General features: G+C 47.1%; 1 protein-coding gene across 1 annotated transcript in view; it reads left to right on the forward strand.

The window, feature by feature from the left end:
* Nucleotides 1-2,364: 2,364 nt before the first annotated feature.
* Nucleotides 2,365-17,500, forward strand: part of LOC130385645 (cadherin EGF LAG seven-pass G-type receptor 3-like) — a 30,394-nt gene continuing 15,258 nt past the window's right edge. Inside the window, exons 1-11 of the mRNA XM_056594302.1 lie at nt 2,365-2,443; nt 2,682-2,865; nt 3,939-4,040; nt 4,386-4,480; nt 4,972-5,181; nt 9,748-9,946; nt 11,686-11,874; nt 12,363-12,543; nt 12,961-13,128; nt 13,550-13,676; nt 16,673-16,879. Of these exons, the coding sequence (XP_056450277.1) occupies nt 2,399-2,443; nt 2,682-2,865; nt 3,939-4,040; nt 4,386-4,480; nt 4,972-5,181; nt 9,748-9,946; nt 11,686-11,874; nt 12,363-12,543; nt 12,961-13,128; nt 13,550-13,676; nt 16,673-16,879 (1,707 nt within the window). The 5' untranslated portion in view covers nt 2,365-2,398. The remainder of the gene's footprint in view (nt 2,444-2,681; nt 2,866-3,938; nt 4,041-4,385; nt 4,481-4,971; nt 5,182-9,747; nt 9,947-11,685; nt 11,875-12,362; nt 12,544-12,960; nt 13,129-13,549; nt 13,677-16,672; nt 16,880-17,500) is intronic.

The raw sequence follows: 17,500 nt of genomic DNA on the forward strand, positions 1-17,500 counted from the left end.
CCATGTTATTGGTTAGAGGCACTGCGAACACTTCCAAATCTGCACTTTTTTAACCACTAATATTGCTCAAAATTGCACCAAACCTTTTCAGCAGCATGATTAGGTACCCTACACATAAAACAAAGCATCAACAACTTAGTTAGCATACCGGGAGTTTATTAAAAAATACTGTTTTTCAAGTGCCCTACCGGTAGGTCCATGTTTCCAGGAAGTCCACACAAGTCGATTACCTGCTACCGTAAATAATATAATAGCAAACAAATTTAAAACAGCCAAGTATCAAGAGGGGAGATTGTTAAGTTACATTTGTGGGCGCCTCTATTATATTATTTACTGGAAACATGGACCTACCACTAAGGCACAGACTTGGAAAACAGACTTTTTTAATAAACTCTGGTGCTGTTTTGAGCAATATTAGTGGTTAAAAAATGCAGATTTGGAAGCATTCGCGCTGCCCCTAACCAATAACATGGAAGCCAAACATTGCGCCGGGCAAACTATACTCAATTTTCGATGAAAAAAGTATCTGGAGGGCTTATTTGATGGGTATACATGCCAAAACGAAGACCCTGGGTTAAATTTTCGCCGGAATTACACTTTAAATCAGTAGGTGAGATTTCAATTATACTCACGGAAGTGTAAATAATCATACTTGTGTTCTTAGTGAAAACACACACACATGTTGCATGTAATAAGCATGAGTTCATCGTGAGTTCATTGTTCATTATTTAATCTCCTGCGTATGTGTGTATGCGTGTGTGTATCTGGGTGTGTGAGCTTGTGCAGTCATTTGTGTAATCAACTCATGTCTGACTAGACCCTCACTCTGCAGATTTTCATTTGACCCCAATCCGTTATCACAATAATAATAATCTGTTATTGATCCAAGCCACACACACACACACACACACACACACACACACACACACACACACACACACACACACCCACGAACCCACGAACACACAAACACACGAACACACGAACACACACACACACACACGCGCAAACTCCCTATTCTCGCTTACTGTAAAATACCTTCAGAAATAACGGGAAAAAACACATTGCGTCATGCATGTGGGCCTCAAATTGATGATTGCAACACGTTCTGTGACGTCCCCTCTGGGATTTCCCCCGCCGGCAAAACATTCTCCCCATCTGTTGGCACTGTATGGGACCGATGCATGGGTGAGGACCGACACCCCAGCCCCCATTAAACAGATAAACACTAGCACCTTTAATTCCCGTCCCAGTGGACGGGAATGAAAAAAGTTATGAAAAAAGAACTAACTCACAGCCGCCATTCAATCCATAACAACGGAAGTGTCTGAGTCAATTTGGACACAAATACATCTTGCTTTTATCGCCCTGTCTACTTCATATGCTCAAGTCTCTCGGACCGCTTCATTTGAGATGCAGTGGTATTCCCCTCGGGGAAGGAATACGGTATTATTTTATTATGATGTAACGCTCCTGACAGCTACATTTTATACATACATATCTCCTACGGAGTGATATAGATTATACTGTGTAGCAGAGGGGTTTCATTAAAGTTCAATTCAAGCCAGCATCAGTTGCTGATATAACAGAGATGTGAATACAGATGGTTTTATTAAAACAAGTCTGTTGAAAATTGTTGGGTAATTGACAGATATTTTTCATGTTACAGGAATCTTTCATGCAACAGGAATAAGATCACAGAGATCTTTTCCTAAGAGTTGAAACTAATGTCTGGCTGGCTGACTGACTGACAGATTATTTGATTGATTGATTGGCCGACTGACAGACTCCCAAATGAAGCAAAAATATTTTCATTAGGAAAGTTGTCTAAAATAATATATATATTCATCAATACAACACTGACTTGGGGAGAACTGTCATTTCAATTAAAAAAAGATGACCCCAATTGCATACATGCCACCACAGCCATTCGTTTTCTCCACATGAAAGACCTGTCATGAATACTGCTGTTATGTCCTCTCTGTTCCAGTGTGCCCTTTGGTGCCTTTAGCGATCAAACGTTGGCCAAAAGCGGTGGCTAAAAGCACCGTACAAGCCCAGCTACAGAACTCTGCGCCCAGTGGCTCACAAATAAATCCCAACACCCCTTCAGTCCAACAACATCCTCACACGCAGCAATCAGCACTTGAGGATATAAATGAGCCTCTCGTGACGCCCCTCGCACTCGGCTGAAGTACGGACGTGTCTGCTTGTCTTTGCGGATGGATTACCAACCACCTGACAGGCTGTCCCCCCCCGTCTCTGTCTTGGTCGTTTCCCCTGTTTACCATTTGCCCTTTTATGGTCACGCCTTCGTACAATCAGGGCTCCCATGTCACTCTCCCCAAGAGAGGCCTGTGTGTGTGAATTTGCTATCAACGCTCCTCTAGGAGTATAGATGGGGATGCATGGAGAACTTGTTCACACCGGCGCAAAAGCAGGCGTGAGTGCTCTATTCTATTTAAATCCCGGCACTCTGTCTTCACTGGTTTGTACTGGTGCATTGCCATGGCTGGTGACTGAATGGGCGTATCGTTAATTCTAATGCGAGGCACCTGTGTGTACTCAGATATGGCACGGGAAAGAGTCTCCTCTGCCAATACGGCCGTCGAGCCTGCCAACACGTTTATTGTTGCTCATGTTTTATGAATTTATCTTCGTCTCTCCTCTCCCTCTCTTAGGAGTTTCACTATTGGCCCCGGGGAAGCGACTCCTGTCTGCCGTGCGACTGCTACCCGGTTGGCTCCTTCTCCAGGTCATGTGACCAGGAGGTGGGCCAGTGCCAATGCAGGCCCGGAGTTATTGGCCGACAGTGCAACCTGTGCGACAACCCGTTTGCCGAGGTCACCAATTCAGGCTGCGAAGGCAAGTGAATATAAAGATGGATCGATGTGTTCCAGAAATTAGCTGATTGAACGCATTGATTCGTTTTACGTCAAACTTTTGATTAGCATTTCGTTCGATATTTTGGGAAATTCCTATGATGTGTCTTGGACTTTACTTTATTTATGTCAAAGCCTGACGTTTTTTTGCTTGGCAATTCCATGGCGTGTCTTATCTGTGTGTGTGTGTGTGTGTTAGCTCCCGCTTTGTCCGAATCAAACATTTGGCTTGCGCCTTAATTCCACAATTTCAAAAGTATAGTGAAGAAAGTCAGCAACAGCCACCGCTCTGCTGCCAGAAATAAATCGCTTGTTTCTCCTCAGAATCACTTCCCGTCATCTGTGAGGGGTTTGTTTTCCTCACACAGCCGTGTTTCATTTCCCCCGCTTGCTTCAAATCAGCTGAAGAAATGTAACAACTCCCCCTGTGGAGACTGTCTTCCAAAGGTTTTATTGAAAGAATTGAAAGATAAGAGTGATTGATGCTGTTAACGTCTTACTGAGGGTACTTCCCGGCTCCCTCGTCACTCGCTGTCTATCTGTCTTTGTCTCGACCGTCCCTCCCTCTCTCCTGCTTCATCCACCTCCTCCTTCTCTTCTCCTCTTTACTGTGCAATCTCTCTGCCTGGCCAAACCCCCGATAAACACCGTCCTTGCCACCCTCTCTGTCTACACTCTCTCTCTCTCTCTTCCAAATTTATTTCTCACTCTTTCGCTCTCTCGATCTCTCTGGCAACTCTCTCTCTTCCTCTCTCGCTCTCTCCGTCCACCCTCTATGTCTCCCCCTCTCTGTCTTCTCTCTCTTTCTCGCTACTTTTTCTGTCTATTCTGTGTGTGTGTGTGTGTCTCTCTGTGACTCTCTCTCGCTCTTGCTCTCTCAATCTCTCTGTCCTCTCTCTCTCTCTTGACCCTCTCCACCCTCTCTATGTCTCTCTGTCTCTCTTTTTCTCTATCTCTCCATGCTCTTAGAAATCCCTCACCAATTCGTGTTTGACCATCCAAGTTCTTTCTGGTCTTTTGAGTAATATCGAGTCTCTCTCTCTTTTCTCTCTGCAGTGATCTATGACGGTTGTCCCAAGACCATCACGCTGAGCATCTGGTGGCCAAGGACCAAGTTCAACCTGCCGGCCGTGGTGGCCTGTCCTAAAGGATCCATCGGTCTGTACAGACGCACGCACGCACACACACACACACACACACACACACACACACACACACACACACACACACACACACACACACACACACACACACACACACACACACACACACACAAACCTGTGGGCTCATTCAGACCCGCAGCCGTAAACCTACCTACCTGCCTACAGAAATAAATAAAGCCAAGCAAAAGTACCAAGAGAATAACACACTCAGAATATAACGCCCCGTTCGTTATAATGTCCGAAGTTATGGCTCTGACTTCCGTGTGTCTGAGAAGCATCACCGTATCCCCAGAGAGCCGTGTGTCTGTAACCCTTCTCCTGTCCCCCCCCGGCCCTCAAGGCGCTGCCATCAGACACTGTGACCAGGAGAGGGGCTGGCTGGAGCCGGACCTGTACAACTGCACCTCTCCCCCCTTCGTGGAGCTCAACATCCCCGTATGTACACCGTCGACTACAGCACACCACACCCTACACACCATGTCTTTACAATTACCACCATTACAATTACCCCCTGCTAACGGTGATAACCAGGGTACCATAGCCCATACTGATATAACATACCCCATGTCATTACAATTACAACTGCTACAGTGATAACCGGGATACTATAATAGCCCAGACTGATATAACATACCCATGCCGTTAGTAATAGTACAATTACTATTAGTACTAACTTCTTATAGTGATAAAACTGTTGCTATACTGATTCCATCTTTAATGCTAACTCAATAACGCCATGGTTTGATTACCAGTGTGAAATCCAATATGTGCTCCCAACCAATGAGAATGAAAAAGTGTTGCAGACCGATTAGTCTTTAACCCCAATTTTATCGCCTGGGTTCTCAATTATCGTTAAAAATAAACTATTTTTTGGGTAATTCGCTTTTTAATGCCCCTTTTAAAAATATGTGTGTGTGTGTGTGTAGCTGGAGTCCCTGGAGCGCAACGAGACGGAGCTGAGCACCATCGTGGAGAAGAAGCTGGCCCACCAGCTGCGCGATGTCACCGAGGCCACGTCCCGTCTCTACGGCAACGACCTGCAGATCGCCGAGCGGCTGCTGTCCCGCCTCCTGGCGTTCGAGACGCAGCAGACGGGCTTCGGACTCACGGCCACGCAGGACGCCCACTTCAACGAGGTGCGTGTGGAACGAACTTCTGGAAACGTTTCAGGAACTCTCCCTCAGTCCAGGTCCGGAAGGTTCCTGCCGTGGTTTCGCTCCAACCAAAGTGTCTGTGCTAAAGTGGAACCCGGAAGGTTCTAGTTGTACTTCCTTGGCTTTTTCTCCGACTAGGGTCATAGTGAGGAGTCGGTTGACTGTGTTGTTTATTATGTAGAATATTCCGGAACATGTTGCCTGGTCTTAGCACTCCTCAGTTATGAGTGGTGGGGGATTCGGTTGTCGGTTTGAGTCCATTCCATGAACTGTTCAATTCCTGCCATGATTTTTCTCCAACTGAGGGTGGGGTAGACGGTTGTGGTCAAGCATTGCTTCAGTTTCGTAATTAGACGTATAATCTACGTTTGTAAAAAGCATCATACAACAGTTTCTACAAGAAATAACAGTTTGTACACAACAGTTCGAACCTGTACACCTTTACTTCACAGCACACTTTACAGTTCGGCACAAAATAACAGATTGAAAGTAAGGTGTTTCATCGCTGTCAGAAGGCCTGACCGTGAGTGGCATTGGATTAACTGTCGCTCCCGCGGATGTTCCCTTCCTTCCTCCCCACCGTCCATACGTCTCCAGGACACGTCCTGTCCATGAGATACCAGAGTGAGTCACCAACACGGTGCTATCGCCCAGCAGTCATAAAGTGTCAGCAGCGTCCTCCCCCCCCCCCCCCCCCAGCCTTTTTACCTAAGGCTGTCTGTACTGTTGCCATGGCAACTGGGCAACAGCACCAGCGATTTAATTCGACATGTCATCTGACAGTATAACAGAAAAGCTTTTTTTATTTTATTTTTTTATTTTTTCATTAACCTAACGGTTTCCCTCTCCTGGCCGTCTGAGCGGGGGGGAAGGAGGTACTTGGAGCTACATGCTAGTGGTTAAAACATGCTCTAATTAAAACTGATATTAGTAAACCTCGGCTATATTATATCATCCGATATGAAGCGCTACGTCCGGCGTGTTCACTTCAGTTTTGTCTGGCTTCTTTTGAAATTGAAAGGTGACAATATAATCCCCTTGGACCCTGGTATTTCTAGTGTTAGGGCTAGGTGTTCCTTAGGGTCTATTGAGCTGCCATGGGCCTGATTCACCCTGGACATCTGGGCTAAGATGGCCGGGAATGTTCAAGTAAAGAGCTTTAATAATGTACTCCTTTATTTTAAGAAGAAGGAGTAGTAGTAGTAGTATTGGTAGTAGTAGTAGTAATATAAGTAGCTTTTGTCATAGTCGTACTAATTTATCTTTGTCGCAAGAGTAATACATTACAATATGGAGAATGATTACATTACCATAATATGCTCTGAATATTTTAGCAGATAGAACCAGATAAAACAGACTGTTATGATGGAGGCATTTCTGCTCCATCACTTATGATGCTACAGTTATCCTTCGAAAGATACACGTTGCCATAGAAACAGAGTAATGGAATCCCCCTTGCAGTTTGTGGCACATTTAGTATTTTAAAATATGTGTTGTTTGCCTTTGTACGTCTATTTCCTCTAATAATAAAATATACTATTACTTTCTCTGTTATAATACTATATAACCTTTTACTACTATAAGCACACCAGCTGGTGCTACCACTGAGCACATCACTTCTAATGACATTAGTAATGAAATAATTATTATATGATATCATATTTAATTTCCTTCTGTATTCCTCTGGCCGGTTATAGCCGGATTTATTGCCTGAAGCCCTGAGGGTTTAAATCTTGACGATACGGGTCTGGATTTATGAGATCGATACGGTTTCATTGGCTAACCCGTTGCTAAGGCAACCCATCACTGACTCCTTTCGTGAGTAAAAAGCTCAGTCGGAGTCCATTGAACGGCTTTGCCTCATCAAAAAAGAAAAACAGGACTGCTACGAAGATCAATAGTGTTTTGATGTTATTGGTTTGTTGTCGCCAGCGGAACGCTGTGTCGTTGGCAAATAACCCTAATGGAACAGAATCCCAACTGTTGCTCATAGCCTACCCCACTTTAGCCCATGAATGGAGTATGGGTGGCTGGGCGTTACCATAGCAACGCACGATCGGAATCCGAGTCACACAGCAGATGTATAAAAAAAAATCAAAAAGACAGGAATAATGAAAGAGAGCCCCTGAATCATCTTACTTCAAAGAGCAGCACATAAGGGGCCTCCGACGGCAGGTAACCATAGTAATGAAGCGGTCGTCATGGGAACCCCGGAGCCACTGATGAGCGACGGGGAGCGGCGGGATTTGATGTGGGACGTGGTAGACGCTGGGAACGTGATGGTAGTGGGCCTCCAGTGGTGGTGGACGACTGATCGCCTCGTCCAGACCTCTCATCTGGTTTCAACATCGGAGCCTTTGAGGCAGATTACGGCAGGTTAGGTGGTGCTGCTGGGAATCACTGAACACAGTGTTAAGTCTTTGGACTCATTGCCCAAATTTCCACGTAAAAAAAGACACATTTTATTTGAACAGAAACTATGTTGACAACGTCCTTGGACCGTAAGACGGAGGAAATACTCGTACTAAGCTTCTTAGATACACGAAAATACTTACTTTATTCACCCCAGAGGGGAAGTTATAGATATGCTTACAATTAATATAACTCATTATTGGGGCTTTCAAGGGTTGAAACAGAATGTGTTTGCATCCCCCCCCTTCTAGCTCGCTAACTATGTCAACAATTTGGCAATGGATTCAATTTAAAACAAACAAACAAACAAACAAAAACAACAGAGACCACCGTAATCCATCCCTCGTCCAACCGTTCTCATTGTATTTAGACATTCTCCCTGCTGCTCGTCTGAAACACTCCCTCTCGCGCTATACCTCGGAGAGAGACACGGGCCATCTGCACACACAGAGCAGAGATAATGTGTTGGCTAAGCTAACACGCTGCCATCTTTCTGTTTGGACAGCGCAGTCATTCATTTTAAAATGTTTACACGAGAAGACGGCAATTATTTAAGAAATGTAATCCTCGAAAAACTCTATGGAATGAGAAGGGAATGGCGTTTTAATACAGCCACTATTCAAATACACTTGGAAAGGGCGTCCACATGGCGCTTTGAACAAGAGCTTGTTCCCTTCTCGCTTTGTGTTGCGTCTGTGTTGATGCGCATGATGACAATCTGCTAAAGTTGATATGATAACGAATAGCTCATTTTGTCTCCCGTCTGTTGGCTAACCAGTATTCTGTTCTAAATAATTCAAGAAAAGGTTGTTTTTCATCATAATCTTGTAGCTGTCAAGAACATCATATATAGAATGCAGCCTCCCTGATGACACGTCTACAATGTCTCTTCCGTTTGCATTATGGCTAGGTGCGGGTCTAGCTCCATAAACCCTTTAACCACATCACTTTGAGCAGCCCTTTCTCCTGCTGGCTTTATCCTCTGTAGATATTCATCTTCCTCTCCCTCTTACTAGCTTCCTGTGTGGTTCTGAGCCGCTCTTGTACAGGAAGCGAAGCCCTTCAGCTCGCCCCGGGCCTGAATCTAAAATGACACTGAACTCGTCTTCATTTAACCTCTCCTCCTCTCCTGGTCTTGTTTTTTTTGTACGCCTGCACTGTGGTCCATGTGTATGGTGCTGATGGGCATGCTGCTGATGTGCACGTGCACAGGGCTGATGTGCACGTGCACAAGGCTGATGTGCACAAGGCTGATGTGCACGTGCCCGGAGCTGATGTACGCAGAGAAGTTTGAGTGTGACGAGGGGGAACAGCCGGTGGCATTTCTAACTGTGGGAGCAGCTACAATGTTTAGCTTTTAAATCAAACTAATAGGACTTGAGGCACCCAACATAATTTCTCTCTCTCTCTCTCTCTCTCTCTCTCTCTCGCTCTCTCGCTCTCTCTCTGTCTGGATGAAATATCCTCTCTCTAGCTCTCTCTCCTCCTGTCTATTGTTGTGAAGGACGCATCCTGACAGGTCACGATCCCCGCCCAAGACGTGCTGAACCGCTTTAGTGCCCTGCTACAGTGTTCTATCTATGCCTTGCGCTCTCTCGCTCTCTCCCTCTCTCTCTCTCTCTCTCTCTCTCTCTCTCTCTCTCTCTCTCTACCCCGCTCTCTCTCTCTCTCTCTCTCTCTCTCGCTCTCGCTCTCTTTCTTTGCCTTCGTTGATCGACAGTTTGTTTCTTGCTCTGTCATCCGGATAAATCTATGAGGCAGGAGTCCATGACTGAGGCTAACCTTGTGCTGCTTTGAAATAAATGGCCAACAACCCACAACCCTGTCATTCATAAAGTGTTAACCGGGTGTTTCTCTTTGCGGTGCGGTTGGATTAACTGGATGTACGGGATAAACGCTGAATGGAACTGTTGTTTAATCCGTGAAACACGATTCAAAGTCTTTGGTTGTGTTTTCTTTCTTCTCAACCTCGCTTTATACACTATTACATTTAAAGCGCACAACGTCTTTCAGGATTCGATTGATCGTTTCATTGTGTGTCTGACGTTAAGCGCATTGAACTGCACGTTGTTTACATGAGGTGCGCCGTACAAATGAGGTTGAACTAATATGCGTTGGATTCCCCCGGCCTTCCAGAACATTCTCCGCGGCTGCAGCGGCGTGCTGGGGGCGGACACGGCCGGGCTGTGGCGCGCCCTGGCCCAGAACCAGAACCACCCGCTGGCCGGGGGCCCCGGGGGGCTGGCGGAGCTCCTGGAGCAGTACGCCCAGACCCTGGCCCAGAACATGAAGCTGACCTACCTCAACCCCGTGGCCTTAGTGGCCCCCAACATAGGTGAGTGTGGCCCTGTGGCCCCCAATAGTGGTGAGTGTGGCCCTGTGGCCCCCGACATAGGTGAGGGTGGTCCTAGTGGCTCCCAACATAGGTGAGCGTGGCCCTATGGCCCCCAATATAGGTGAGCTTGACCATACTGGCCCTAGGGGCCCCCAACATAGGTGAGGATGGCCCCCAACATAGGGGAGTGTGACAGCGTGGATATTATGGGGGACCATAGAGATACGCACTGATACAAATTCACCTGCAGAGGAATATTACAGGTGTGGGACCACACACATGTACACACGGACAACATACATCACTGACACTGCAGATGGAAAAAACACACACAGAAAACACGCGTACACACTGTGTCTATGTGTCAACGACACACGTGACCCACAAATACAAAAAACATATTCACACATAAAACATGAGAATGAAACCCGAACACACAGACACACACAATCACCCACACACAGGGAACACAAAATCAAGCACACATATACATCGAAACGAAAATACACGCACAGACACACACATATCGGAAAGAACACACACACACACACACACACACACACACACACACACACACACACACACACACACAGGCCGACGCTCTAATCCCACATTAACACGCGCCATACCATAAAGTCCTATTATCGGTGATTTAAAGCAGCCGCACAATCTTAATCCTCCCAAATTAAAGCGGGGCTCCTTCCCTTGACTCATTGCTGTGAAAGCAGTTTAAGTGTACTGATGTTAATCCTGTAGCGAGACAACGCCGTGCAAATGAAGACGTTCACCAGACGCTACTGTGGGCTCCAGGCAGCCAGACGCAATCGCTGCCGATTTCACACACCCACACACACATAAACACACGTCCACCAGCCCACACACGCTCACACACGCTCACACACACAGTGAACACCCCACACACAGATATAAACACGCAGTCACCAGCCCACACACAGTGAACACCATACACATAAACACGCATTCACTAGCCCACACCGGCACACGCTCACACACATTGACCGCCCCCCCACACACACACACACACACACACACACACACACACACACACACACACACACACACACACACACACACACACACACACTGACTCCTCCGCGGCCTCCTCAGCCTCTCTGTATGTGAGTTTGGTTTCTATTTGTATTCCAAGAAGCTCCAGTATATCTGAACACCCCTCTCTCAACACACACACACACACACACACACACACACACACACACGAGCCACGTTCCCCCTAGAGCTGAGGGTTCTACCCGATGGTTCTGACTCATGAACTCATCTTAATGATGTCTGGGTGTGAGTGAACGATGAGCTTTCTTGTTCTTTGTAATTATTGAACACTGATCGTGTGACATTTTTCATGATCTTTTTCTTTGTGTGTGCATGTGTGTGTTTCTACATGGGTATGGGCGTGTGTTCCTGGTCTACGTGTGTGGTTGGGTGCCTGTGTGTGTGTGTGTGTGTGTGTGTGTGTGTGTGTGTGTTATTTACGTGTATCTGTGCGTGTGTGTGTGTGTGTGTTTCTTCATGTGTGAGTGCTTGTTTCTACATGTGTGTGTGCATCTGGCTACGTCTGTCTCTGTCTGTCTGTCTGTCTGTCTGTCTGTCTGTCTGTCTGTCTGTCTGTCTGTCTGTCTGTCTGTCTGTCTGTCTGTGTGTGTGTGTGTGTGTGTGTGTGTGTGTGTGTGTGTGTGTGTGTGTGCGTGTCCTTTGTCCTGCAGTGATGAACCTGGACCGCGTGGAGAACCACACCCACGTGCGCCGGCGTTTCCCCCGCTACCACGCCCCTCTGTTCCGCGGCCAGGCCCTGTGGGACCCCCACACCCACGTGGTGCTGCCCCCTGCTGCCCTGGTGCCGCAACGACACCAGCAGCACAGCTGGAAGGAGAGGGAGCGCATGGAGAAAGAACGTACGTGCACGTGAACCCACAGCCGTATACACTCGCGGACTGGAACACACACGCATACGCCCTCATATAGAGGCACATTTATACACACACACACACACACACACACACACACACACACACACACACACACACACACACACACACACACACACACACACACACACACAGAGAAACTCACGGTCTCGCACAAAATTCACACACCTCATATAGAGGCACGTATATGCAAATAGACACACATTTGTACAAAAACATACACGTGTAAAGACACACATACACACACACATACTTACACACATTCATACAAACACACACACACACACACACATACACACACATCTGTGTTTCTTGGCAACTCCCATTCTGGGAACAAATATGGTAAACATCCCATTTATCATCCGTATCTTAAAATAGATCCCCCTCACTTGTCAGGAGCGGTTTACCTGTGATCTAGTTTCTGCATCTCTGTGACTCTCTGGTTTCATCTACAGTTCCCCTGAGCGTCGCTCCCGCCCCCGTCAGCGTCTCAGCCAATCAGACGGTGGAGTACGCCGCGGCCAGGCGCACTGTTTCGCTGCCCGAGCCGCCAATCACCATCGTGATCCTGCTCATCTACCGCAGCCTGGGGTCCGCCCTCCCTCCGAAGTACCACACTGACCGCCGGGGCGTCAGGTAGGACACACCCCCACCAACCCCACCACCACTACGACTACTGCCACTGGTAGAGAGAGAAGGGAGGAAGGGGGGAGGAACGGAGGAAGGGAGGGAAGGGAAGGAAGGAAGGAAATAGGAATAAAAAGATGCATACATTGCTTTCTTTCTATCAATCTTTCAATCCTGCTTTCTATATGTATTTTTTGATGCAGTTATAATAAATAACTTTTTCTGTGTTTAGACAAATATAATGTTATAGTATAATAGCATGTATCTATCTCACTGTCTGTCCGTCTCTCTCTCTCTGTCTCTCCATCTTCCCCTCTCCCTCACCCCCTCACCTGGTTACCTAGTAACTGCCCACAGTGCTCTCCGTCTAACTTAGTGTCTGTTTGCCCCCCCCTTCCCCCCCCCCCCCCCCCCCCCCCCTCCCAGATTGCCCAGACATCCAGTAATGAACTCCCCAGTGGTCAGCGTGTCCGTGTATAACAACCAGACCTTTGTGGGCGGGCACTTGGACCAGCCCCTCCTATTGGAGTTCAAGCTCCTGGAGACGGCCAATCGCAGCAAGCCTCTTTGTGTGCAGTGGAATCACAGCAGCACGTGAGTGGATTGGCTGTGATAGTAGCTGCTGGTGCAGAATTGTATTGATTCACAGAAATAAGAATTAACCCTATGTTTCTGTGTGTCTTTCTGCCTCTGTCTCTCTCTGTTTGTATCTGTGTGTGTGTGTGTATGCTTGTGCCTCTCTTTCTCTCTCTGTGTCTCTCACTCTCCCTCTCTCTTCTTTTTCTTTCTCTCTCTCACTCTTTGTGTGTCACCCTCCCTCCATCTCTTTCTGTCGCTCTCTCTGCATCTCCCTCTCTCTCCGTGTCTTTTTCCTTCTCTCGCGCTCTGTCTCCATGTCTCTCTCTCTCATTCTGTCTCCATGTCTTATACTCCCTCTCTCTCTCTCTCTCTCTCTCTCTCTCTCTCTCTCTCTCTCTCTCTCTCTCTCTCTCTCTCTCTCTCTCTCCCCCTCCAGGTCTGAGTCGGGGGGTTGCTGGACGGTGCGGGACTGCATCGTGGTGTACAGGAACATGTCCCACGTCCGCTGTCAGTGCCACCGGCTGGGAACCTTCGCGGTGCTGATGGACAGCTCCCACAGAGAGGTCAGTAGCGCGACGCGACACACAGGGTGGCTCCACATGCAGGCTGTTTATCGTCTATATCCAGTCTACTGAAGCGCCATCACCGTTCACTCACTTCCCGTGAGCTCCGCACGTCAGTTAACGTCGCCCCGGAATGAGGCGAACAAAGACAACGATGGAGAAGCATTTCATGTTGTGACAAAAGCGAATATCGGGAACACTGACAACAGGCAGTCGCTGATATTTCCTGTATGAAGCCACAACTGCGTTGGCTTCTCCCCCCACCGTCCCCGACGATACACCGCTCCGTCGGAAGTCCCGCCCTGTTGGAAGTCCCGTCCGATCGGAAGTCCCGCCCTCGTTCGGCCATGCAGGAACATGGGAAGCGTCTCCTTCCAGGCGCTCCGATGGGAAGCCCCTGAGGTCGATGGTGCTCCACATGTGGCTCCGGAGCCCCTTGTGGGCCCCAAGGGCTGTTTTAAGGGGTCCCCCCCCGGGGGTAAGGGGGAGTACCTGAGGAAAACCTGCATGGAAGCTCGGGAAGGGATGGGGAAACCGTATAACTTTGAATGAGCCACACTGAGGAAAGTGAGTGTTGTGGTGGATGTGGGCGGGATCTGTCTTATACATGTCTCTAGATGTTAGGGGAAAGCTTTTCCCTTCATCGCATCAAATTCGATATCTTCCTTTGAAAAGGATAGATGTATGTATAACCTCTATACCTTCGCTGTTCCAATTGTTGCATTATTCAGCACACAGACCTGTTAGCGTTTGGCCTTTGCTTCAACCCTCGTGAAATATATAGCGCAAATACCTTTTTACGTCAGTATGAAAGGTTGTGCAGTCTGACATTTTCCAAAGGGAGGATCATAAATCATTCCCATGAGCCCTCTGGGTTGGAGGTCTTGAAGGCTGGAGACTTTAAACAGCTTGTTGAAATTCTCAAGGTCCTGTTTCGAATTCCCCCCCCCTTCCCACATAGTTGATAGAAGGGCAGTTTCATCCGCTCTGAACATAAAACATGACATATCGGCTCTAATCTGTGCTGCTCCAGTACATCTTCTTAAGCATCTTTTAGGACAGGGTTTGATATGCGGCCAAATCTGAGGATATTGATATTTTAATTGACGTTTATTGTCTGAAGGCGGTTACTGTTTTACAAATGTGTATAAACCCCGCCAGATATCAGTGGGATGCCAGCTTTAGCCTGCCGTTTAGTGCCGAGCTAAAATGAATTGTTGGTATTATGAGACGTCTCAACCATGAGCTCTCTCTCGCTCTCTCTCTCGCTCTCTCTCTCTCTTGCTCGCTCTCTCGCTTTATTGGCATCGGAAACAAACGTTTACATTGCCAAATCAGGTGAAAAGTGAAGCTGAAAATAATGAACGAAGTCAAATATAAAAAGTTAAATGCAAGATATAAATGTACATTCAAACAGTAGAATATAAAATACTAAATAAATCTCTCTCTCTCCCCCTCCCTCCCTCCCTCCCTCCCTCCCTCCCTCTGCGGTATTCGCCATCGTCTGCGCCACTCTCCATCGTCTTAAGCTTTAGCCCTCATATCTAGCTCCATTCAAATGTCTGAGTTCACCTCTATCTCCCACTCTTTCACCTCATTCTTTGTCCCTCTCAACTCAATTAAACTGTTGTGCTGCATGACAATGATATTGCTGAAGGAAACACAAATGTGCAGACGTTTTCCTGATAGAGATTACCGTGGTGTGTAAACTATTGCATCCCAGACACTGTCTTCGTTATCAAAGATAGAAATGCCTATACAATAATACTCCTCTCACACTTGCCCTCCTTGCAATCATTCTCTCTCTCTCTTGCTCTCGCGCTGTCGTTCTCTTGCTCTCTCGCTGTCGTTCTCTCGCTCTCTATCTCTTCCCACGCTACACTGCCACCCCTGTGTATTCTGAATTTCTCACCCTCTCTTTCTATCACCAACTTCTCTCTCTCTCTCTCTCTCTCTCTCTCTCTCTCTCTCTCTCTCTCTCTCTCTCTCTCTCTCTCTCTCTCTATCTCCCTTTCTCACTGCATACCATATATTCTAATCCACGTGTCAAACATCATCCCACCCGACCGTCAGCCAGGTATCTCTATAAGTTACGTCCCCGCCCGCCAGCCCTGCTTTTACCTCCCTCCTGTGACATCTCTGCTGTCAGCGTTGACACACTTCCTCCCCGTCCTCTCCCTCTCCTGTCACTCTCACTTTAACTGGATTCAGTCGGGTTGCTCTGGGTTCCGTTCACTGCACTTCCGTACCAATTTTAATAACTAATAGCATCGCTGTATTCTTTCTCCCTCTAACTCTCTCTGTCCGTGTAGAAAATTCAGTTTATATATATACTGTATAACTAAACCTGCCAATCCTTTCCTATTAATATAACTGTATTCTCTCTCTCTCTAACTCTTGTTTTCTGTGTAAAAAACCCACTATATATGTTACTAAGCCTGGCAATCAATCCAGTCATATAACTGTACTCACTCCCTCTCTAACTCTCTCTTTCTGTGTGGAGAACCCCCTTTATACAGTATATAACTAAACCTGTTCATATATATTGACAGTTTACATATATTTACATACATATATAAACCTGCCAATAATTTCATAGTTATAGAACTGTTTTCTCTCTTTCTATAGAACCCCCTATATATATATAAACCTGCCAATCATTTCATAGTTATGGAACTGTTTTCTAACTCTCTCTTTGTATAGAACACCCTTTATATATATATATATATATATATATATATATATATATATATATAAACCTGCCAATAATTTCATAGTTATGGAACTGTTTTCTAACTCTCTCTTTGTATAGAACACCCTTTATATATATATATATATATATATATATATATATATATATATATATAAACCTGCCAATAATTTCATAGTTATGGAACTGTTTTCTAACTCTCTCTGTGTACAGCACCCCCTATATATACATAACTAAACCTGCCGATAACCTCCTCCTCACACAACCGCCCCCCCCCCCCGAGCAGCAGCTGGAGGGGGACCTGGAGACCCTGGCGGTGGTGAGCTACGCGGCGCTGGTGGTGTCCATGCTGGCCCTGCTGCTCACCGTGCTGCTGCTGTCCTGCCTGCGCGGCCTCAAGTCCAACACGCGCAGCATCCACTCCAACATGGCCGCCGCCGCGCTGCTCTCCCAGCTCGTCTTCCTGCTGGGCATCAACCAGACCGAGCAGCAGGTGAGGGGCGGGGTGTCTGTGGGGGTGTGTGTGTGTGTGTGGGGGGGGGTCTTTTTATCTTGTATCTGATCATATCTATACGCATGTGATTGACAGAAGGTGAACTAGAGAGAGGGTGTTGGTGTGTGTGTGTGTGGGTGTGTGGGTGTGGGTTTGGCGGTGTGGGGGCGTGGGTGTGTGTGTGTGCGTGTGCGTGGGTGTGGGTGTGTTTTTTTATCTTGTATTTGAGTTTATCAATACGCACGTGTTTGAGAGAGGGAGAACTAGAGAGAGGGTGTTGGTGTGTGGGTTTTGGTGGGTGTGAGAGTGTGTGTGTGTGTGTGGGGGGGACGGGACGGTTATGGGTGTGTTTGTGTTTGTGTGTTGGAGCGTGTGTGTGTCTTTTTATCTTGCATTTGAGTATATCTATACGCATGTGTTTGAGAGAGGGTGAACGAGGGAGTGTGTGTGTGTGTGTGTGTGTGTGTGTGTGTGTGTGTGTGTGTGTGTGTGTGTGTGTGTGTGTGTGTGTGTGTGTGTGTGTGTGTGTGTGTGTGTGTGTGTGTGTGTGTGTGTGTGGACACCCAGCATGAAATCGCGAGATGGCCGTTGACTCGGCATGTTTCACAGTACAGCGGTTTA

The sequence above is a fragment of the Gadus chalcogrammus genome, chromosome 1 (genome assembly GCF_026213295.1).
Source record: "Gadus chalcogrammus isolate NIFS_2021 chromosome 1, NIFS_Gcha_1.0, whole genome shotgun sequence".
Classification (NCBI taxonomy): domain Eukaryota; kingdom Metazoa; phylum Chordata; class Actinopteri; order Gadiformes; family Gadidae; genus Gadus; species Gadus chalcogrammus.